Here is a 25,071-nt window from a genome sequence, read left to right as displayed (position 1 = left end):
GGGAGGGAAGCTTGGAAAATTGAGCTAGTCTCCTTTTGTCTTGTTAACTTCTTGGCTGTATGAGCACTGGGAGCCCAGGACTCTAGGAGTCCTTCCTCATTACTTGATTCGCTTTCATACTTCTCTTGAAGACCAACCAGTGGGTCCTGGTCTTTTCCTTCTATCGCCCCTGCATCTCTGAGGCTTCTGGGGAGATGTCACCATCCAGCATATACACATGACTGTACCACCAGAGAAAGGAATTCCAGAGTCATGACTGTTCACTAGTGAAAAAGTTAGTTTGGGAGATTTACTTCCTCAGCTGTGGAAAATTTCCTTATTTTCTGTATTCTTGATGTTCTGGCATTTGGGGCCTTGATTCCAGAGAGACTGACCTTCCCAGGGTTTAGCCAATTCCTAGAAATAGCAAACAACTCCCCTGAGAGTGTGCCTTTGATATACAAATCAACCAATCCAGAGCCCACACCCCAACTCTCTCCTTTGTCAGACTCTCATACATCAAGACAATATTGCCCCTAAGTCATCCCAGGCCAAGTACTAGACAACCAGAGACCATCCTATAGCTCAGAATCTGCTGAAATTATTCCAACTACCAAATCCTAAGATTGCTCAGAGTAGCTACCATGCTTCACCCAAACCTTCCCTTGAAAACCCCAATAAAGACTTTTTTGGGCCATGTTCTCCCTTCTTCTTCCCCTGCCTCCTGACTAACACTGCTGCTTCTCCATGAAGCCCTGAAGGGTGTGCTTTTCCTCCTGTTTCGAGGGATCTGTGAGTGTAAACTTCTTCCTTTATGACAGTCATTTTCCTGTCTGCATGTCCTACCATACTTGATTAAAACAAATCCCAGGTACATTTGAGAACACCCAGGCATAACAATTAGCAATCTCACAGACCTGTTTCCCGACCTTTTGTCCTATTTCCATTCTCCAAGCTCCTCGACTTCAGCTATTTCAGTCCAGATGCCCACTGACCACATCCATCCAAATATCTCTTCCTGACCACACAGAAATGGAATGGTGTGCTGGATCAGGTACCACCCCTAGCTGGGAGTCAGAAGAGAGAGACTGAGTCTCTCAGCTCTGCCAGTTATCACTGTGACATCACGGGAACACTGCTTCACCTCTGTGAGCTTCTAGAATGATAAAAGCAGCTCAGGTGGGTCATATGAAATGTTTCAGAGATTCACTCCTAATACATTAGCATAGGCAGCTGCAGTTAACCTCCCTCCCACCCTCACTCCAACATCCCAACACACTTACTCAAAGTCTCAAAGCTAAAATTGCTAGAAGACCTATGGAGAGAACCCAGAATTCCAGACGCAGTTTACTGCTTCCCCTATCGCACCATATTTGCCTCCTCCTTGGAGCCTCCATTAAGGAGCCTAACAGATATGAGAAAACTTATCCAGTATGGAAACACTCTTCCAAATCCTAAAGACTCTAGCAACCTCTTGGATAAGAAACTCCCAGTCTTTGCAAACACTCTCCATATAGAATAGTCATTGTGAGGCTAATATTTTATTGAACACTGTGTATTAAACATAGGGCTAAGCCCTTTATATGCATTATTGTATTGCATTGGTTCAGTAGTGTTATTCCCATGTCACAAACAGGGAATCCAAGGCTAAGAGGGATGATTTTTCCAAGGTCAACCAGCTTGTAAGTGTGGGAGCCTGAAGAGGCAGCACTAGTTGTATGGTTCCAGAGCTGGAGCTCTTGACCATTATGCTCTCCTACTGGATGTCCCATCCCTGCTCCTCCTTCTGCCTCTGCATCCAAAGCAGCTCCCCTCAAAGCTGACAGCTGCAAATGGTGGGGGCTCTCAGCAGCAGCTCTGGGAGGGCTGCCTCGAGCTCCATGTTGATCCCTGCTTCTAACCCTGAGGACTCAGCCACCAGGGACTGGAGGTCACCTTCTAAACACCAACGAATACTACAGTGGCCAGTCCTGTTTCTTTTCTAAGAACAATTTCTAATTTTAAATAGAATAATTTCTCTTCAACACCCCTCCTTGAAAATGAAGCTTCTCCCGATAACTGCCAGCTCAGGACCCAGCCATGAGCCAAGAACATCTCTTCAGTCACATAGGCAACCCAAAGATAATACTGGTGAGAGTCTACTGAGTAAGTACTCACACATGCCAGCCCGCCCTGTGCTATGACTATTCCATGCATTGGTTCATTTAAACTTAGACCACAGTATATGTGCCTGATGACTTCTTGTTGCCCCTCCGTGCCCACTCTCCCCCATTCTCTGCCCTGCCCTCTGCCCCAGATTGACACATGTGGACAGTCTCCATGGGCTCCCTTGTCACGGCTTCTGGCTGGTTTCTGCCAATGGAAAGCTCTGGTAGAAGACTGAAGGGAAGGAAAAGATTAAACTTAAGATACTTCTGCTCTGGCTTCTTCCCTTCAGGATCTCCTTGGGTTAGATGTCTTCCTCACTGAAAGGTCACCATGATTCTCAAGGTGACCCTCTCTCCATGATTCTCTTCTCTTGGGACAGAGAAGCCCTCCTCACAGGAGCCCCTGAAGGCTTGACAAAAGTTATGCGTCTCAGAATATCTTCAAACTTCTCTTTTCTTGTCTCTTCCACATATAACCATTACAAAAATCCTGGTGTGTAAAGGGTTAACACAGCAAATTTGGGGTATTCGACCCATGTCCATTCTAAAGAAAGAACTGGTTCTTGACTAACTCCTGGGAGGTAACCTCTATACCCTTGGGATAGTCTGCCTGATACCAGATAGTTTATGCTAATAATGTGATTTATGGCAGGGGCATTGGGCCATGTGGCATTAGTTTGAACTCTGGAAGGACTGGACACTGAGTAACTAAGGTCAGCTACACAGGCACTCCATGACTGGGTAACTGCCCCCCAAGAAAAACCCTGGTGCCAAGCCTCATGAGCTTTCCTGGTTGACAATACTCCACAGATGTTGTCACATGTCACTGCTGTGAGAATTGAGCCCTTCCCAGTACAACTCTACTGGGAGGGACAACTGGGAGCTCACACCTATTCTTTCTCCTGGACCCCATGCTGTGTACCTTTTACCTTTGCTGATTTTAATCTGTATCTTTTCACTGTAATAAACTGTAACCCTGAGTTTTTCTGAGTCCTTTGAATCCTTTTAGTAAATCACTGAGGCTGAGGGTAGTCTTGGGGACTCTGATTCACCTGGGAAACTACAGTTCAATCATAACTTACTGCCATGATGGGTGGCCACACAGATGAAAAACAGAAATATGCTCATCATAAAGTGGATTTTCCAGGACGGGAAAACTGGGGCCAAGGGCAGGGGTGGCTGGTGGTCTAAAGATAGTTCTAAGTATCTCAAAGGGCTTTTGGACTATGAGTCTGTGAGTAAGGTGACATGGGACAGGAAGATAGAAATACATCCAGGACCAAACCTTTGGTGCTCCAACTAGCGGGGAGATGCTGGGTTGAGAGGAAGGGAATCTAACTCAGTGTGACATTTCTTTTTTTTTTTTTTTTACCATTATATTTCCAAATATTTACTTTTTAAATTTTAAAAAAAATTATTTTAATTCAATCAATTAACATATAATGTATTATTGTTTTCAGAGGTACGGGTTCAATATGACATTTCTCATACTCTTGCGTCATGTACCACTTCTTTTATTTCTAACCCAGATGTCCGGAAAAAAGAAAATACTCTGAGTCTGAGTCCTCTAAGAGAGAATGAAACAAAAAAAGAAAAATACAAATACCACAATCCTTGAACTTAGTGTATTTTCCCTTTATAGGATAAATTGCCACCGGCTTCTTACCAGAGTAGGTCTCATAACCCTCTGTAGCTACAGACTGGAGCAGCAGACATTAAGTGAGCCACAGGGGTCCTCCATCCAGCCCCTGTGCCAACTCCCCCACTCACCTGGCCCCACTGACATCAACTCCGACCATCAGCTGCCCGTTCAGTGAGAGGATCTCATCTCGCAGTCGGACCTTCCCACTCTTCCCTGCTGGGCTGTTCTTCCTCAGCTCTGTCACCCAGATGCAGCCAACGTCCAGTACAGGGCCCTGGTGGGTCTTCCTCTTTTTGCCCCCTCTGCGCTTTTCTCCATAGTCCCCGAAAACAGGGATGTTCCCAAAACTGAGGCCCACAGTCTCTGCATCCCCCAGCTCCCTGGTGAGGTACACAGTGCAGATTTCCATGCCTGGGGGGCTGTGGTCAGGTGGGACCGCACTCTCATCCACAGCAAAGTTCAGCTGGATGTATTCCTGCAGCTTCTGGATGGCCGCCTGGCAGAGCCGCTGCTCCGGGCCATCCCCACCCTCCCGCAGGCTGTTCTGCAGCCACTGATAGAGGAGGGGCAAGTGTAACATGGCATTGTCCTGGGTGATGGGCATGGTGCTCACTCCCAGACACCAACATCACGAGAGGACCTGCTCCTGGGGGCTGGACCCGGGAAGGCCCCATGTCCCTTGGGAACCCTGGCTGTCATCAGCTTTGCCTGTGTTCATGTTCAGGCTGGCAGATGAGCCTAAAGGATGCCTACTTGAGACTGGGCTGTTTGCTTTGGCAAGAGGAGGACAGGACACAATTAGAACCACAGTGGGATAATTGCTGTGCCTGGAGTGCTCACCAAGAGAAGGACGGAAGTGTCTGACAAGTTCTTGCTTGGTTCCTTTCACAGCGGGGCCCATGCAAATGACCCAGAAATGGGGTATGCCTCCAGCAGCCAAAGCATGACCTCACCTGGTCCCATTTATGCCTGGAAGAGGAAAAAACAAAAAATTTGGGTCACAACTGTGAGCCCTCTGATACAGAACACATGGCCTCCTGTAATACAGAAGGACTATGCTTTTTTGAGCCAGGAAACTCATGCCTCTCCTCGTTCCCCAGCAAAGATCCCTCCACCCTGTATACACAGACATACTGACAGACACAGACACACAGATATACAGATGCACACATACATACACACTCTTCCCCCAGACAGAAACCTCCGGAACAATGACTTTCCCCAGGAAGTTTTCCTGATCATCAGGGAAATAAGAGGACTTTTTTCTAAAACACCTCCCATCAAACCCACATCCAACCAGGAGGCTATGAAAGACTCCTTAGCAGACTGTTAGAGGGGTTCCAGACATATGTAAGAGCTTACATTCTTAGGGAGTTAAACTCTACGTCCATTTGTCTTGATCAGCTCAACTGCATACACAGGAAGGCTCTCCATTCCAGGACTGACAATGATGCCAAAAAGAGGAAGAGCCAATCAACAGCACGGAGAGATTCGGGCTCTGGCTTAGGACAATACCCATCCTAAGCTCAGCCATCATTCCATCTTCATCAGGTAGCCTCAGAGGGGATCATGTCCCTATGCACCCTGCTGCTATTAGTCGTTTCTCCTCTTTTCTTTTGGTAAACTGTTGCAACTGATCTACTCTTAGTCCAACCCCAAAGCTATCTCCTCCAGAGAAATGTTTCTCCATGCTTCTGGGTGCGGAGACTTGGCCTCTCCTTGGTTTGCCCTTGACCACACTGCTTAGAGCAGTGATGCATCCCCTCTGCATTGCCAGCTGCAGCAGGCGGGTCTCCCCCATGAGAGCTGGCAGCAATCTGGCCCCCCTGAATCTTGCACAGTGCCTGGCACACAATACGTCCCCACAATGAAAGGCTGACTGAATTCCATTGTCAATCCACCAAAGAAAACGTTTACCTCCATCCTTCGTAAACACAGAAAAATGACTCTTTTCATTCTCTTCTCTGAATTTCACTTTCGCCCAGAGAAAGTCAACATAAACTATGCCATCTAAGATGGAAAACATTCTCCAGCTTTCTCAGGAAGTAGATTTAACAAGGAATAATAATAAATGGGAGAGGTGTCAGAAGCCATGTCAGTAATACACGGGCTTATTACTCAGTAACCATAAAGAAATTTCCAACATAGCAAGTTTTGAGCTTCCAAAGAACTTGAGTGCCAGCTATTAATTGGTTCCAAATAAATCAAAAGCTTAGCAAATATCATCTACATAATCACATGCCTATTAAAAAAGAAACGCAAGATCAAAGAAAAGATAATCCATAAATGTACAAAAACTGAATGTTCCCTTTGGCCAAAACAAGTAACACCTCTCACTGCAAAGTGACTCCACACAGACATATTAAAATCTTATGAATAAATCAAAACATTTTCCATCAGGCCTAGCAATCTTTATGAGTCTCCATTTTCTCATCTGTAAAATGAGAAAGTTAAGCTAAGTGATCTCCAAGGTCTGGAGAGGTCCTCAAATACAGTGACAGTGTCTCATTCACTGGTGTACTCCCTATCCCAGCACAGTGCCATCAACTTGTAGACTCTCAATCATTTAAAACAATTTTTTAAATACCCTGTAAATTACAATTTTAATGGTCAATGATTCAGGATATTAGTCATAGTTCAGATGGTCGCATACATATGAAAACAGGGTAAATATCTTGGGCAAGTTGCTCTTTAAATAAATCTGATCGAAGAAAACCCTAGAGAATTTTTCTTCTTGCTGTCAACTTGTATTCATTCAATACATATTTCCTGAACATCAATTAAGAACCAGGCTTTGAACTTGGCACTGAAAATATACCATCAATAAGGCAAATTCCTCGCCCTAAAGGAATTCATAGTCTAGTGGGGAGATGCCTAAATAAGGGGAAACCAGTGTGTAATAAGTCTATGACAACTCTCTTAACAGAATTGACAAAGGTACATTCCTGGAAGCCATGGTTGTGTAATATAAGCCCCCCAGCCCCTGGTGATGGGTCCAGAGCTGGGGATCTCATACAAGCTGGAACACAGTTCTTCCCTGAGAACTAAGCACTAGGACCGAGAGAGAGGGAGGGTCTAGTCTTGAAGAGAACTATAACTTTTGAACTGGGGGCTCTAGATGGCAATGTTCTACCTGCTATAAACTGAGTAGCAAAGTAGCAAGGAAAGCCATCCTGCCAAGAAATAAAATAAAATTAATTAGGAGAAGGCAGAGGTGCAAGACTGGGGAGAGAACACTCTGGTTTCCCCACAGTATTCCTGGAAGAGGAAAAAACAAAAAATTTGTCTTAGTTTCAGACACCCTAGATAGGGCTGCATTGTTACCCTCCTCTTCAACCCGAAGGACTGTATCAATCCTTACATTAAATCACATTTAAAAAATTTAACTACTTAGGAAAAAAGAAGAAAGGTAAAGCAAAACTAAGGTAAGAAAACCCTTTAAATGAAAATAAACTTTACCTTGAGTTGTTTCCTGCACTTTGCAACTCAAAAGTTGTTAATACGCTAGAGGTGAGCAAAGCTGGTTGGCTCAACATGGAGCAGGGCCAGGAGATATCATCCTGGGAGCCCACCCTCTGACTGTGAATGCTGTGGGGGCATGGAAGGAGTTTTCAGAAAAGGAAAAATTATTTCCAGATATTTAGTCTTATTTTGGTGTTCATGGACTATATAACTTTTTGAACTCCATGCCTATCATTGGGAATTTTCCAGTAATCCTTCCAGCCCCCTGTTCTATCAAGTCTTTTTCCTGTTTCTATAAACAAGGGGAGTAGAAGCATTCCAATCTACTACAATGATTTGAAATGACTCAGGGCATTAGAAAAGATACACAATTTTGCAATACCATGAGTGGTTCTTTCACAACATCCAATGAAACATTCCAGTGAACAAAACATTGACCCAAAGAAGTTTCAGAAGAACAGAAACCTGCAACTAATTACAAATACAACGTCCCTCAGTGGCTGACCTGTGCAGAGGTCTAAATGCTTCTCATCTTGAAGATCAATTTCAACAGGGAGCAGAATTTGTAGACATGAAGGTCCACTGAATGTTCCAGTTCACTTTTGTCTATCATACATAATTCTCCAATTAGAGTCCCATCTCAAAGCAAACAGCCATGATAATTTAAATTAATTTTGACTTGCCTGAAGCTGACAGCCTTAGCCATTCAAAATTTAAAATGAATCCTTCTTAAAAGATTTTGATACTGTGTTTAGAATCTATGAACTTTCTCAGATCCTCTTTCAGCTACACTATGCATGCGCAGCAGGGCAATATCACCCAAAAGGGGGTGAAAAGTAGTTCTGGATTGAGGAGGCCAACAAATCTTAGATATTGTAATGGCTAATGCCTGCCTGCAAAGTTCAATCCTATATGACAGAATCTTACCCCTTAATATCTAATATTTTATGTTAGAATTTAAATTAAATTAAGTTTTTTCTCCAGGGTGAGGAGAGCAGGACATTAATGCAAAAGATGGAGAAACACTGAATGAAGTGAAACCAATCATCTGGCCGAAGTCACAGCCCCAGAGTCACCTGAAGTCCATGGGCTAACTCCTGAAACTGGCAGGGGGGTGCACAAAAAGTCCTTGGGTTTATCCAGACCTTATTCAAAGACAGATTCACACTGGGCTGTCTTGTACTAACTCCTCGCGATTGTCCTGAATTCTTGATGTCCTCCTATTCTGTACTCTGCTAAGTTCCAAGTTCCTTAGTCTTCTTTTCTGCTGGACTGGATTCCTATTTTGACTTTTAGAAAATCTCACATTTTAAAAATAAACTAATGTTGATTAAATATTTACTATTCATTCAACAGATGTTCAATTGAGTGCCTGTCACATGCAGGGTCCTAAACAAAACAGACAATGTTCCTACAAAGCCTCATGAAGCCTGTATTGTGATGGTGGCAAATTAGTAAACACAAAATACTATAATGTCAGATGGGGATTGATAGTATGAAGAGAATTATGGTAGTGTGGTATGCTTAGTGAATGACGGAAATATGAGGGGATTAAGAAAGGCCGTCTGAGAAGAGACCTAAATAAAGTGAGGGGCTGAGGTGAGAGAATCTCTGTAGGTGGGCTGTTGCCTGCTGAGGAGACAGCACTTGCAAAGACCCTGAGGTGAGAGCCTGCTTGGCTGCCTAGGGATAGGTATGGGGAATAGGTGTGGCGACAAAAGAGAGAGGGAGGGGGAAATGCCCCCACTGAGCCAGATGCTTCCCCATTGTCTCATTCTCTATAAAACAAGAGCATCTGACCCTATTTTTACCAACACTGGCTAATGGCTAATGTTTTCTGAGCATAACCACACTCAGACACTGTTCTAAATGAGCACTTTCCAAGGACTGATGACCTTATTTAATTGCCACAACAATACTCTAGGGAGATATTATTAGTATCTCCTTTTTAGAAACTCAGATAAATGACAAAATCAGAGAGGCTAAATAAGGACTAGAGAGGCTAATTTTAAGTCTAATCAGGACTAGAACCCAGAGCCACTGGATTTGGCCATGTAGGCTAGCACTCTGCCCTGTAATCGCTGCTCCACGGCCACCAATGGACCTCACGTAATAAATAGGTACCTTGTGTCAGAAGCCAGTGCCTTTCTACCTAATACCCAGTCTCTCTTTCTTCCTTTATTTTGTTGGGTGTGATATAGTCAACGAAAACTCAGCCTTTCTTGGAGGTATGGATAGTATACACCATAGTTCTAGCCAATGAGATGAAAGTAGAAATTGTTGCATGGGGCTTACACCAGCATTACTTAGGAGAAGAACAGAACAGAAAAGAAAAAACAAATCCCCATATTGTTTAATCATTGTTATTTTGGATTTTTCCAAATCCAACTAACTAGCTGAATTAACCCCCAAACAAATAACACAATGTGATACCCAGAAGTCAGGGAACTAAAAATAATAGAATCTAAAACATGGAATTGGGTGAGAAAAGAAGGGAGGGAAGGAGATGCCAAGAACTTGGATATTTGCAGACTGGAAAGGTGACCCTAGCTATTTCATGTAAAATATTTGGTGAAAGTGCCACCTGCTATACCTTGGAAAGTCACTGATGTGCTGATTGAGGCTGCGGTATTAGAGAAGATGGTAGGAAACTTTTAGAATAGATGATTTGTCATTCTCAGTAAAGTCTAGAGCTCCTCAACTCAGCCAGCAAGTGAGATGGGAAGAAATATCACTTTGCTAAAGAAGGTACTCCATTTATTTATTTATTTATTTAGGCACAGAGAGAGAGAGAGAGAGAGAGAGAGAGAGAGAGAGTGGGGGAGGGGTAGAAGCAGACTCCTCACTGAGCATGGAGCCTGATGCAGGGCTCTATCTCATGACCTTGAGATCATGACCTAAGCCAAAATCAAGAGTTGGATGCTTAACTGACTGAGCCACCCAGGTGCCCCTAAGGAAGGTACTTTGGACATTCAGCCTACAATCTAAATTGCCAGAGAGGCCCATATTCTGGATCCTGCAAGACTGAGAAACCTATTTTATCAGAAGGGGGTGGATGGTATCCTACCTGGACCGAGGTTGTGTACGCCCGTTGCCAAAGGTGGGATTACCCACTGGAAGCCATTGTTTCAACTGTTCCTGCAGCACACATTAAACAGTATATGTTAAGTTAAAATTTAGGGATATGGGCAGAACTCATAAGCTAGAAATAAAGAAAACAAATCATTAGGAATTGACCAGGAGCCTACGAAGTTGTTGGGGAATTGTATTGCCAAAACCCAAACCTGGTTTGTAACAGCCTGGGATGGTTCAATCCCCACAGCAATCTCTTAACTCTTGCTCTCCCTCCCTCCCCTGGGCAATTGACATCTATAAGAAACAGGCAATGTGTAGAGCACCCAGAAAGGGTGTCTCTCCAAAGCTACCACAGATGTGGCCATGGAAGACAATGAATGAAGAATAACCTCCCAGAGAGAGGCGAGGGCCTTGGAGGGCAATGAACAGGAGTTCTTGCCACAAGAGGGAGGGGTTGAACTCTTGCTATTCTTGCTCACGAGAATTTGGTCATTGCTATGGAGAGTGACTGCTGTGTTTTCCAACCCTCCTTTTATAAGTGGAAGTGTTTTTTTGTTTTTTGTTTTTGTTTTTTTTATTTTTTTTATTTTTATTTTTTAAAGATTTTATTTATTTATTTGACAGAGAGAGACACAGTGAGAGAGGGAACACAAGCAGGGGGAGTGGGAGAGGGAGAAGCAGGCTTCCCGCTGAGCAGGGAGCCCGATGCGGGGCTCGATCCCAGGACACTGGGATCATGACCTGAGCCGAAGGCAGATGCTTAACGACTGAGCCACCCAGGCGCCCCTTGTTTTTGTTTTTTTTAAAGATTTTATTTATTTGACAGAGAGAGACACAGCGAGAGAGGGAACGCAAACAGAGGGAGTGGGAGAGGGAGAAACGGGCTTCCTGCCGAGCAGGAAGCCTGATGCGGGGCTCAAACCCAGGGATCATGACCTGAGCCAAAGGCAGACGCTTAACCGCCTGACCCATCCAGGCGCCCTCTAAATGGAGGTTTTTATTATAGTTATTCTATATCTTTTCTAGTATTGCACATTAGATGTGTCAGGGCTTGGTTACAAGGAGTTATATCCGGAACTGATGGAAGGGACCACACATCACCCAGAGATCCAGGGCTCTAATCTTGATAGATTAACTGGATGAGGTTTGGGTGCCACCTCCCTTGGGAATGGGGAATCTACCCCACGAATGGAAAGAAGGGTATGTCTGAGTAATCAAAAGAGGGAACTGTGGCTAGCTGCCTACATAATATTTCTTTTCTCCTTTTCCTAACAAAAGTCCATCTGTATTTAAGGAGAAAATACCCAGTCAAAAAACTGTGTTTCTTAGTGCCCCTTCAGAGAGGGGTGGCCATAACATACAGTCTTGGCCTATGAAGTTGTTTGGTAGGGTTACCAGAAAGGTTCTTTTTTTATGGGCACTCTTTTTCTTTTTTCTTGCTTAAAATGCATATGTGATGGCTGGAGCTTTGGCAGCCATCTTGTGACCAACCATAAAGCAAAGGTCTGACATCCTTGAGAATCTGTACCAACCCTAGACATTCTCCCTCCAGACTTATTAAATGAGAGAAAAACAGGCCCCTACCTTGTTTAGCCTTGTTAATTAGACATTCTGTTATAGGTGAACAAAATCCCTAATGAATACATTGCTTTGATTTACTCTTTACCCTCACATTCAAGATCCAGAATATAACCCTGAGTGTTTCAACTTAAGCCCTACTACTTTGTCAACTAGCAGCTATTGATTTGGGTCACCAAAACAACAACAACAACAACAACAGCAACAACAGTGCACAGTTTTGCCCCTGAAAGAGCTAAAAGCACACATGAATTCATCCAATGATTTACTAGCACCATTGTGCAGCCTCAGGTGTTGTAGACAAACCCACAACTGATTGAGAAACATTGCAAATACAAATGATTGTGATTCCTTTAGGTTGGCTTATGTTTTCTAAGAGCAAGTTACTGGCTAATTTTTAACTATCTACATGGCTGACTCTAGACTAGTGGCTGTGCATGTGAGACAGAAGTTGATCTAACGTTTATTTCATGCAACAAGAGTTAATTGTACCAGGCATTATGCTAGGCTAGGGAAGAAATGATGAACAGCCCTGTGGAGGCTGTGGTCCACTGGACAAAGAGATCGTTAAATAAAGTGTGTGAAGGGCCATGAAATAGTACATTTGTGGGCATATGATGGATTCTGGAAAGTGAGGTTTTACAAGGTCTATGCTGGGGTTTTAGGGGATGAAAGAGGTGTTCCCATATAAATTATAGAAGATGAGGACCTAGAGGGGACCTCAGGGATTACCACATCCAGTCTTCAATTTTAAAGAGGAGAGAAATATACATCAAGACAAGACAAAGATCCTTTGGTTTCTGGGTCTGATAACACTTGAAAAGTAGGAAGAAAGGAAAAATAAATGAAAGGAAAAAGAATGACCTGGCAGCTATTTTGAGAAGTTAATACTTGAAGATATTGCATGTCCTCAAACATGGACTATTTGTCCAAATAACAAAAAAATAGGAATGAATAGAGATTACAGAAATTCATGAAACATCATGCATGTTTTCTATCATGATGAGTGCAAGAAAACATCTGGGGACCAGAAAACCAAAATGAATATTGTAAATTATTTCTGTTACTTCTAAAATATATTTGCCATGGCTTCAAATACTGAAACAAGTTTGTACATCTGAAGTTCAGGACTCTTTACTCAGAATGTCAAAATGTGGCCAGTTCTGGATTAACAATATTTCTGGAGTTTAGGTATCTCAATTTTTTTTTTTTTAAAGATTTTATTTATTTATTTGAGAGAGAGAGCATGAATGGGAGAGACAGAGGGAGAGGGAGAAAGAGTCTTAAGTAGACTCTGCACAGAGCATGGAGCCTGATGCAGGGCTTGATCTTACGACCCTGAGATCAGGACCTGAGCCAAAACAAAGAGTCAGACATTTAACCAACCCAAGGGCCCTGGTATCTCAATTCTAAAATAACATGATGGTTGGGGGACAGAGGGCATCTATGGAGTCACATATTTGTGAAATGGCAATCCAATATTTTGAAACAGTTCCTCTCTAACATGGATAACTGAGAAAGTCACAACTTCTGTGTTAGCAGCACCATAACCATGAGTCACTGTGCTTGCCCATTTTAATGTGACCATCTTAATGTGACAATCGTGTCCACTTTGTATGGACTAGGCAGCCATGATGCCACCAATCTGTCATCCACAACCCTACTGACCACACCATCAATATACAGCATGTATCAGAAGTCCTTTTTCAATTATACTTGAGGTTTTTAAGAATTTTTTTGAGTATAGTTGGCACACAATGTTACATCCATTTCATTGTACATAGAATGTAGTGATTCAACTTCTCTATACCTTATACTATGCTCATCACAAGTGTAGCTACCATCTGTCACCACAAAACCCTATTACAATATCATTGACTAGATTCCCTATGCTATACCTTTTATCCCCGTGACTTATTCATTCCAAACTGGAAGCCTGTATCTCCCACTCCCATTTTGCCCCACTTGAGTTATTTTTTTAAAATGCAGACTTATTTTCCAGTATTTTCCAGTCGTTTCTTTCAGAACAATTGTACTGTTTAGCTGCTTCTGGTGTTTAGACTTTTGGGTAAATAATCTACTCACTATATTTAAATTCTTAGCATGTAAGTGCACAGGATCTGACTTCATCATTAATTAGCAATGACTCAAATATTTATAATAGCCAGTAATATACTCTGCCATTAGCTAGCTGTAGGTCCCCAGGTAGGTCATGTAGCATCTTTGAGCCTCAGTTTCTTTATCTGCCAAATGAAGTGGTTCTATTAAGTTTCTTTCCGGTTCTAGCATTTTCCTGGACTTTGGAGCTGAGTTAGCAAGACAAAGAGGGAGTCGCTAGCCTCATTTAGATGCATATACACAACACATGGAAGTTTTTTTTTTTTTATGTTATGTTAATCACCATACATTACATCATTAGTTTTTGATGTAGTGTTCCATGATTCATTGTTTGCGTATAACACCCAGTGCTCCATTCAATACCTGCCCTCTTTAATACCCATCACCAGGCTAACCCATCCTCCCATCCCCCTCCCCTCTAGAACCCTCAGTTTGTTTTTCAGAGTCCATAGTCTCTCATGGTTCATCTCCCCTTCCGATTCCAACCCCCCATTCTTCCCCTCCAGCTATCTTCTTCTTCTTCTTTGTGCAAGACTGTTGAATCACAGATCTGTACCTCTGAAACACATGGAAGTTTTAAACTGCAGAAGAGATGGGCCAAATTGCTTTATCAGATTTTGAATATCTGCCAAGACAAAGGGAGGAAGGGGGGGCCCTGGGGTGGTTTTAGGTTCATGTGCTTATAACCACAGTTCAGCTCTTCCAGAAGACAAGAAGAAATATATCCTACTGAATAAAAGCTCTTTGGAACGGCAGAAAAAAACACAAGGTTTCAAGAAGGGGGAAGCAACTTGCCTGGGTGGGGGGGTTACAATAGGAAATCCGGTGTTTCCTTTGAGGACCCACAGACTCTCCAGTTTGGCAAGGGCCTAAACTGTGTAGAGACCAGCCTCCACTCCCTCCCTTCCAGCCTGCTTCCAGGAGTCAGGGCTGGAACGCCTGGTGCAGAGACAGTATCCTCAGAGGAAACCAAAAGATCACAGAGTACAGCCCGTGTGCCTCTCTGAGCATCCCCTTTTCCCAGGCCTCGCTGTGGGAAAGGACTCAGATGATGGTCATGAGAAGCAAGTCAAAGTCATGGGAGTGAGAGACAAGATAATCCTCACTTGTCCTCTTCCAGGCAGGAGATGAGAATTAAGGAGAAGGAAAGATCAAAGGAGTGTGATAGACCAGTGCCCACCCTCTTGATGGACCCCACATGTGCCATCTTGGCTGCTAAAAGGGGTGGGAGAGAAATGAAGTAGAATGAAAAGAAGACAAGAGGTGGCTGAAATTTAAAGGAACTAGCCCGGAAATGATCAGATGGAGGTTCTACTTGGGCACTGCTGTGATGACCTTGAGAGATGAGGAGAAAGGAGGATGGACGCACGGTCTCCTAAGATCATGCTGTTTTGCTTGTCAGTGTCACTGTGTGGGAGCATGTGCAAAGGTAAAAGATGTGGCTGGGGAAGGCTACTGGTAGGCCAGGGAGGTGCCACAAGGTCACCCTGATCTTGGTCAACTTCCCTCATTCATGTCTTCCGGCTCCCAGGCTCAGAAACATGAGTTCTGTCTGCACGTTGAAAGAGTATCTGCCTCTTGAGTGTAAATAGATGGCTACCAGCAAGAAAGCTCATTCATTAATTTTCAGTTGGAAATACAATTATGAAGCGGGCAGGATGCTGGTGTCGACCTGCTCAATGCCCGCTTTCCCTGCAGACAGGATGCAGCGGAAGGCAAGCTTCAGAACAAGGAGAACCAGGTGAGCACAGGAGGGTCTCCCAGCTGAGGTACTCTCTACTTGCTCTCCCACTCCAACCTGGGCTTTGCAAAGGAAAACTGTTCGCTTAGCTATTAAGACTCTCCTACACTAGACAACACTCATAAAGGTATCCCTAGTTTCTAGCTCCTGGAGGTTTTCTTTTCTGTTCTCTGCATTAACTACCCCCTTCTATTCATACCCCTTTCTCCAAACCGCATACCCTAACATCAGTTAAGTGTTGATTTTTATTCTCTGAATTATGGGCATAATCACATTTTGGTCCATTCTCTCCAAGATTACTAAGATTCAAGTTTTGGATTCTGTTTTTGCAGAAAAATTTTTTAATTTGGGTATTCCCGAGGCTGGGTATTCGACCGTGTATGATCTATGTACTAGTTTCATTCTCCACATATAAACTTGTCTTCTTTGTTTCTAAGTTCAGGGTTGTGGGGATGGTCTCACTATTGCCCCGGAGTACCAATGACACCTTCCAGATTTAACAAAACCACAGGAGACCAAAGAGTGGTCACGAAGCAGGCACTCTGTGGCATGGCTTTGATGCATGGCTCTGCAGCATGCTCAGAATGGTGTGTGTGAGCTTGTGGGAGGTGAGGACAGGAGGGACAGAACTAAAGTCACAAAGGAAAAGCCAAGGGAGTCGATGTTCTCCTTACCGCTCTTGACCTGGAGCCCTGCTGAGGAGCCTTATGCTGCTGGAATTCCAGAGAGCTCTAGCATTTCCCAGAGCCCTGCGGCCCTGTGGCAGCATCCCTGCTACACAGATGGGGGAACAGATTGAGAGGGGACCTGCGATTCAGTTGAGAGTCAGAGCACGAGGCGTCCATGACGTCACTCGGCAAAAACTCACTTCGGCTTGGAAGCAGGTTCTCGTCCATTAAGTCAAAGCCTCTTGCCAGGAAAATAAGAAATTGGAATTTTTTTAAAAAGACCCTTTATAGTTCTCTTTATTGGAGAAAATGTAGGCACTGGGGCATGTCTAAATGGGGGAAAATTAGACAGTTGGATTCATTATGGGTTTACAGTTTTAGGACAGAAATCTAGTCTTTACACAGCTAGGCCTGCAGAGTAGATGATGTGGGCAATAGATGCTCCCAGGCACCCTGTTGATCTGGGAAATTACCAAGATTAGCAAAATGGCCATTACCTGCCACCCACCAAGTTCCGTTGAAGCATTTCCAACAGGCTTTAAGCACCCTGGTCAGATGACTCCAGGTTTGGGATCATTCCCCTGTGAAGGATTATGTGCCAAGTTGGACTCTAAAGGAATCCTGTGAAAATAACTAAAGACCTGTTCTCAACTTGAGATCGCAAGTCTCTTTGCCCGAGGAGGTGATTAAAAACTTGGCCTACTTCCCTAGGCAGATGCTCTTGCCCCCTGCCTGGTGGGTCCCAGTCGTAGCTCTACTCTCTCCTGCCCTGTCTTGTCATTAGCCTCCCTTCCCACTGTTCTCCAAGACTTGCCATTACGCCTTCCACCCAAGTCTTTCCCACGGGTCTCATGACCAGAAGAGAAACAGAAAGAAAGACGCTTATGTTTCTGGGGTTCCTGGGTTGCACTAGATAAACACTGGATTCCTCAGGGAGGAGTCATTCATTCATTCACTCCTTCATTCAACAAATATTTATTGAATGCAATAAATAAAGTGACATCCTCACCCTCAGGAACTTAAAAGCTGAAGCAGTCTTCCCAAGCTGGGCTGAGCCTCAGGATCCCTGGAGGCCATGGGGGCATTCAGATATTTGCATTTATAACAAGTGTTTCAGGTACCTCTGATGTAACAGAGCTTTTCTGATGAAACTATTGGTTGGGTAGAACGAGAGGTGTTGGCTACTCCGTGACTCAGAATGAAGACCACGGGAACAAAATCAGCTCTAGCCTCCTAACGTTTTAGGAGGACCCTCATTTCCCAGCCATGTAGGGGTGTTTGATTTAGCAAATAAGAATATATAGTGCCCAGTTAAATATGAGTTTCAGACAAACAATGAGTAATGTTTTAGTATATCTTGGATTTTGTAAGATGTTTTAGTATATGTATGTCCCATGTAATATTTGGGACTATTATGTTGAAATTGTATTCATTGTTTATCTGATATTCAAATTTAACTAGATGTCATGTATTTTATGTGGTAACCTTACATCTCCCCCATCCCAAAATGAAGCTCTTAAAGCCTTTGACCTTCATGCCTTGTCTGCCATTTGTGAAGTAATCCTACCCAGCACCTGTGTTCCTGCCTCAACAAGCCTCTCACTTCCTCCTGGATGCAAATATCACCCATGGGCCACGGCCACCCACACCATGCAGGCAGACAGTGAATGAGTCAGCCCTGGGATCATAGCTCACCACCCCACTCAGAGGAGCTTCTCTTCCTGGCTCCCTGTCATCTCAGCCTCTGGTCTCATGTGCCCAAATCGGCTACTCCCAGCCCAGTTCCCTTCCTTGAATGTCCCTGATTGCCCAGACTCTGTGAATACTGGTCCTCTCTCACCAGCTGACCTCTTGTCCCACACAATACAACTAAGGATGTCATAAGGATGTCATAAGGATGAAAGGAGACAAGAAATAGAAAACTGATGTAAACACCAGTAGTACTCTACCAGTGACTGTCAAAGTATGATCCTAGAACCATAACCTCCTGGGGTTTACAATCACAGCTGCTCTGATTTTATCAGTTGTGTTTGCTTATTTTTCTGGGTAAAATTTTATTTGAACAGCATAGCTCAAAACTGTTTGAAAATCATTGGAGTGTATATATATATATATAACCAATTCTATGGCTTATTTTGAGTTGTAGAGGAAACTGTTGACTGTCTGCCTAGCATCTATTCCCTCTTTTTTACCCCCTAGCAGAATACTGACTTTTGTTCAGAGATTAATCCATCCAATTCTGGGCAGTAGGTGTCTCAGCTCTTAAGATGAGCCGATCAGTGGTAACATCCTTCCCTTGCCAGCAGTGGTTTCAAGAATGGACAGGTGACCCACACTGCTCAAAGAATCATGAGGTAAAGCCATCTAAGGGTCTTCTGGAAAACCTTGCCTTACTCCTAAGAGAAAGTGCCAAGAAGCAATGGTCCCTCTTCTTCCTCTAGATGTCTTCAGGGCTGAGTCCAAAGTCCAGAATTTCTGCTGCCATCTTGATACCAGCCTAAGATGAAGTTTTAATGCTAAACATGGCACACCGAGAAGGAAAATGAAGTTGACACCTTGATGACATTATGGACCCTGTAGAACCACTGAATATCCTTTCTGTGGATGCCTGTTTGGGTTGGGTTTCTGTTACTTGCATCCAGAAAACAACCTGTTATAGATGTGGTACTGTGCTTGGGACTTCTTTTAAAAGGGAATGTCAAAGACAGACATACAAAAGTAAACTTCTGAGATTTGCAGCAGTGAAGGTGGATCCAGCTGCTTCTATTTTTATCCCAGAAGGCAGAAATGTGCGCATTCTTATTTCTCAGTGTAGGAGCAGAATTGAACTAGCTTTTCCTTTCCTATGAGTTTAAGTAAAAATAAGTCTAGTTTAATGTTTATTGATGAAGTGTTGAAAATAAATTGACTCCTCCCTCTGACAAAACCTCCATGTTTAAGCAGCCTCAGAACCCCAAGAAGGAGCACATGGTGTTTGAACTGCCTTATGTATTTTTAGGGGGAGCACAGGCAGAGGTGGAAGCAGAGGCCAGAGTCCCTCAGGCACCTTGAAGGTGCAGAATCCCCCAGCCCTGGGCAGAGCCTGGGCCAGCTCCATCCCTCTCCACCTTCCTGTGCTTGCATTTTCTGCCACCTTCCCCCTCCAGGGAGTGTTGAGCTAACCCCCTGGCTTTGAGGGTGGAGTTCCCACTCTGGAAACTTTCTACCCATGCTGCCTTCTCCTGTTTCAAACATTTCCATATACCTATAAACCAACCTTTCAGAAGAGGGTTGGAGGCCGGACTCTGGGCTGTTGACTCTGAAAAAGTGAGCTTGCTTCTCAGGGATTCTAAATGGTACAGTAGAGACACTAGAAACTCACACCATCTTCACTCCACCAGCAAAGACATAACTAAAGTAGTGGATGGCTCCAAGCCAGGGGCTCTAATTTCAGCACGGCAGGACTAAAACATAGTGAAGGGCGAAAAGAAAATATAATATGGATTAATCATGGACACTAATAAAAAAACAAACACGTGAAACAGGCAAGAGGATGAAAACAGACATACCAAATCAAGGCCAGTTCATTCCCTAAATATTTACTGAGTGCCTACCACACTGTGCCAGGCATTACCATGAGCTGCTAAAAATACAAAGTGAATAAGTTCTCTTTTTGCCCTCAAGAGATTCCCAACTTTCCTAAGGACAGACACTTAAATAAGATAAATCTCAAGGAATGAAAGAATTCACTTGCATAAGGTGGGAGTCATTTACACAAGCCAATTCATATGGAATTCTCAGAGCAAACATGCAGGTCATGTATTTGTGCAACAGACAAAGGGGGTGGTGTAAAGGGCATGCCAGGGTGTTGGGCGGTGTGTGGGGAGGGAGATTAATGTGAAGGTTGGGGCAGGTGACGTTTGCCCTTCCCTCCTGATCCCTTCCTTCCCAATCCACTGACCTTCCTCATGGAGGCAACAGGTTTTGGTTGGTGGTGGTTTTATTTATTTAATTGTTTAAGCAAGGGAATGTTATAACCAGATACGTGATTTCATTTTATTAAAGTATCAACATGGGAAAATGCTCACCATAACAGGCGAGGAAATACATCACAAAGTAGTTTTGATTGCATGTAAATTGTGTTAAGGAATGAAAATCTCTCTGAAGGATAGTCACTAAAATGATCATTGTTTTCATCTCATGGAAGCAAATCTGTGTGGTCTTTTGCCTCTAAATTTCTGGATTTCTAAATGCTTATGAACATACTTTGCTGATTTAGAAAATAGTGTGCGTGTGTAGGTGTGTGTGCATGTGCGCATGTGCATGTGCAAGGATACAGATGGGATTTCTACAGATTGAGTGGGACTGGACAGCAAGTAGACCTGCTGGGAGACCGTCCTCATTGCTCAGGTATGATATCATGACCACCTGGATCAGAGCAGTGGGAATGGGGCAGCTTCTTGGGCCATTTCAGAGGCTGATTGACTAGTCTAGACCACATGCAAGTAGGTTGGTGGGGAAGGGGGTAGAGAAGAGGAGGAGTCAGAGGTGATCCCAAGGTTTGGTGAGACTTGGGGACTTACCTAACAGAGGGGCCCCTTTTTCACGCTGCCTCTGTCCTTTGCCTCACACTCCAGGCATCTGAATTTGGCCTTCTTGTCAGAGACCCAAACTAGACTTCTTGCCTTCATTTGGTCACCCTGGCTACACAAGTAGAGGGAAAAGCCAAGTCCTTCCTTCTTACTGTGACAATGGACTGGCCCTCCCCCCACGTTCACCTACAGCACCCTGCTACCCACCCCTATGAAGTCTTAGTCCAAAACTCCCTGTCTACACTTCCTGGGCCTGGGACAGCCAGGTGTGTTACCAGAAGCTCACACAGCTCAGCCTCTCTCAAGGCAATTCAAACTCCAGTGTGGGAGACCTTTGGCAACAATTACTTTTTCCATCTAGCGACTCTTACCACAGATGTGATAGTCCACCAGCTTAGGAAGGCCAACGCATTACCCAGGAGCCAAGCGAGATATCACACACACACACACACACACACACTGCCTTGTGAGTACAGCCCTCCACTCCCTCTTCCCCTTGCAATTCCCCAAAGCTCCCGTTCAACAAGGAAAATATGGATCTGATTAGGAGGTCTTACGCTGGCCAAACACTTGCAGCCCCATTCTCATCCGACAGACAGGAGGGGGGCCAATTTCCATCAGAAAAGCCAGGGGAAATGAGTGACAACTACACAACTGAGTTGGCTGGGCCAAGGAGAAGGAGCTGCAAAGGGGAAAATTGCCTCTATTAAGTCAAATCCGTCCGGGGATAATGGACTGTAGAATCAGTTCCAGGCCACCACACTCTCTTTTGCTTGATCACATTAATTTTTTTTTTTCTTCCCCCCCACTACATTTCTATTCCTGCCACCTAATCAAGCATAGGTCCACTCGCCATAGCATACGGATCTACGGGCCATGAGGAACAGACAAATTCTAACTAGAGGGCAGCACTTAGAATCAGTGGACTAGGCCATGATCCAGCTCCACGTTTCAAAAGGAAAACGATTTTGATTCAAAAAGTAATTTGATAAAGACAACTTTCAAAAGTTTAGGCATAAAGACTTTTGCACTCTATTGTGATCGAGAAAGGCTAATTAGAAGAGAACACTTGCTCAGTGGTGGGCTGGATTTGGCTCTTGCTGGTTCCCAAAAGCTGACAGTCCATTTTCCAGAATCTCATGAGCTGGCTGACATCAGGTTGGTAGTTTGAAATCAGCCGCTGTGGGAGTATTTACACCATGGAAATTGGCAAATGCTACAAATCAGGTCAGCCTCTCCCCTAGCCATTTGTTAAACATTTACAGCACACCAGTGAGTGTGATCCTCTTTTCATGTAAATGTCTACCTATATACACACTGATGTGTGTGTGTGTGTGTGTGTGTGTATGTCAGGAGGTAAAGTAGTTAAAACATTAACTGTTTTAATTCTAGCTAGTGAGACTAACAGTTTTTTATATCTTCTTTTACTTTATAGATATTTTTCTACAGTGAACACATATTCTTTATATAATAACCAACATTCTGGCAAAGGGAGCAGTTCCTTTCTCTTCCGAGCTCTCTGACTCACCCTTTTCCTCCCCTTCCTCTTCTTTTATCTCCTCTCATCCTGGCCTCCCAGGTTTTTATTCTCTTCCTAGGGTGGTGCTGAAATCCTAAACTACTCACCGACTGGAGGCAGGCAGAAGGCCAGGTGATGAGAACAGGTGAGCCGAGTCTGGGCTCCAGGTGCACAGAGCCCATACTCTGCCCACGCCAGGCTCACCTGCGGGGGTGACTTGCCTTCTGGACCTTTGTCCTGGGTGCAAAGCTGTTATTGGTAAATTAACAAAGGAGCGATGGCCAGCTGAGGACAGCAAGGCTCTGGGGATGGGGCAACACCATTTCTCTGGGGATTCATCTCAGCTTTCACCAGCTACATACTGGCCACTCCTATTACCTGTAAGGCAGGTGACCATTCAACACTTTCACATCTAGCACCTCATTGTATCCTTGCCAGAGTTGGGTGTTCTCTGGATTTAGCAGACAGAAACCCAGACAGGAAAAGCCCACGTGATTCACCCAAAGTCACACAGCCAAGAGCAGAGATGGGACAACAATCTGGGACTGATAATGAAACTCAGGTTTTTTCCTCAACTACACCGAGTACTTCACAAGACCCTGGATTTTGGACTGTATAGTTTGAATGAAATGAGCTCCCATTTTCTCATGATTAAAGAAGTCTAAGACAACCTTTCAAGTAAAGGAAACTGGGGATACTAACCCCAGTTTGACTTGGTTTTGGAACCAGTTTATTGTCACTGCAGGAAGATAAGAGTCTGCCATGTTCTTTCCTACTCCCTGTACTAGAAGAGATTTTGAGTGTGGGCTGAATGAGGGCATTATTGCTGGTGACACTTTTCGACCTCTTTCACCTCTTAATCCCACAGCCTGTGAATCTCAAAGACCCACATGTTGCCTCCAAATTCCCCTGCCTCATAGGAAGATGAGGGCTGGGACAGGAAGGGCTGTCTTGCACTCCACAAGGTCTCCTCCAGCAGCCAGTGCACAGTGTGTGCCCCTAGCACAGTCCAGCTCTGGGCTCCACAGAGCCTCTTGGCTCTGGTTACTCAGCTGGCCTGCAGAAACTTCTGGTTGGCCTGCAATTGACACAGAGGCCTGACTCTGTGCAGGTGGGACCCTTGCAAAAACAGGAGGGACAACCCTCCAGGCAAAAGTGACCAGGAAACCATGAACAGCTTTAGAAAAAAGGCAGCACTGATTCCAAAGTTCTGTTGACCAACTTTCTGAGCTAGACAGGATTTTAAAATCTTATCCAGTCCAGTATCTTTTAATGCTGTTCCTGGCAGGTCAAGGAACCACCTTGATACACAAGACAGGAGCCAAGTAGTTGGGGCTCAGGTGCCCAATCCTGTTCCTCCTCTCAGTGTCAACTGGAGCACACCCACGTTGATTTGATTTACACATTGGGCTTTCTTACTAAAATCTTGTTTTAAGAAAGGGTTCCAGGGGCACCTGGGTGGCTCGGTTGGTTAAGCGACTGCCTTTGGCTCAGGTCACGATCCCAGAATCCTGGGATTGAGTCCCACATCAGGCTCTCCGCTCAGAGGCGAGTCTGCTTCTCCCTCTCCCTCTGTGATCTCTCTCGCTTTCACTCTCCCTCAGATAAATAAATAAAATCTTTAAAAAAAAAATAATAAAGAAAGGGTTCCAGTGCCTCAAAATAGTAAATTTGAAAGTTACTCGCTGAATCGAACCATGTTAAAAGGTTGAAACTGAGGCCCAGGGAGGCGAAGTTCAGGCAGAAGTGAGTGGAGGAGCCAGGACTTTCTATTGTACTCATATCCGCTCTTGCTTCAACCATCCTTTGACTTGGCAGGCCGTTGACCTTGGCCTCATGAAACACTCCTATCTTTTTGGTCTACCATAGCCCAACCCTTGTCGGTGAGGAAATGATCTCATAGTTTTCAATTTTGGATCTGGCTCTACTACCTGCACTTGCCTCCTTGTTGACTTAGACTTCCGGTCCATGGACCCTGGCCAATCCAACAGCAGACCTGCCAGACCCTGTCCTACCTCTCTATCCTCTGCCTCTCCATACATTGCAAATCTACATCAACTTTGGTGGTCCTAGGAACTGCCAGAACACCCCCATCAACCTGGGATGTAATAGGCTATAATAAACTCAGTGCCCCGTGCAGAGTCTGCTCTGACTCAGTTACTAAAGATGCCGATGACAAACTCAGGGATGACAAGACAGCTACACACAAGATAAGCACCAAAATGCACTGTGGCATCCACACATAGACTGAGATCCCCTCCCCCCAGAGTGCCAGATAGTTACACCACTATTAAGATAGTCACAGACAATCTCTATATCACTCTCTAGTTCCTCTTTTGTCAAATACAGAGTGGCAGAACTTCATCTATTGTCACAGCTTCCCAATTTATGAACAGCAAACACATTAGATTCAAAGCTCACCCCCAAGCAGTACCATTCAGTCGTGCTTGTTTGCACAGCTCAAGAATTCTTCCCTTTACAAACTACATCACTGCGGTGCTTCCTTCAACAGCAAGCTTTCCTAATGATTCAACCACACGCTCTTCTTGACAAAACAAAACAAAAAAACAC

At 44.2% G+C, this 25,071-nt stretch overlaps 1 protein-coding gene across 5 annotated transcripts in view; it reads right to left on the bottom strand.

Moving 5' to 3' along the window:
* PDZD2 (PDZ domain containing 2) overlaps nucleotides 1-25,071 on the bottom strand; it is a 343,515-nt gene that overhangs the window by 214,996 nt on the left and 103,448 nt on the right. For 4 of the 5 annotated variants that reach the window (XR_013445502.1, XM_078066608.1, XM_078066602.1 and 1 more), the window contains exon 2: nucleotides 3,897-4,737. Coding sequence is in view for 4 of the 5 variants with exons in the window: in XM_078066608.1 (XP_077922734.1) it covers nucleotides 3,897-4,372 (476 nt within the window). In the remaining variant the exon portion in view is untranslated. Of the gene's footprint in view, nucleotides 1-3,896; nucleotides 4,738-7,735; nucleotides 7,757-25,071 lie in introns of those variants that run through there. The other variant, XM_078066603.1, reaches the window with a different exon arrangement.

Source organism: Halichoerus grypus, chromosome 2, assembly GCF_964656455.1.
Source record: "Halichoerus grypus chromosome 2, mHalGry1.hap1.1, whole genome shotgun sequence".
Lineage (NCBI taxonomy): Eukaryota > Metazoa > Chordata > Mammalia > Carnivora > Phocidae > Halichoerus > Halichoerus grypus.
This window is presented reverse-complemented; position numbering and strand designations above follow the sequence as displayed.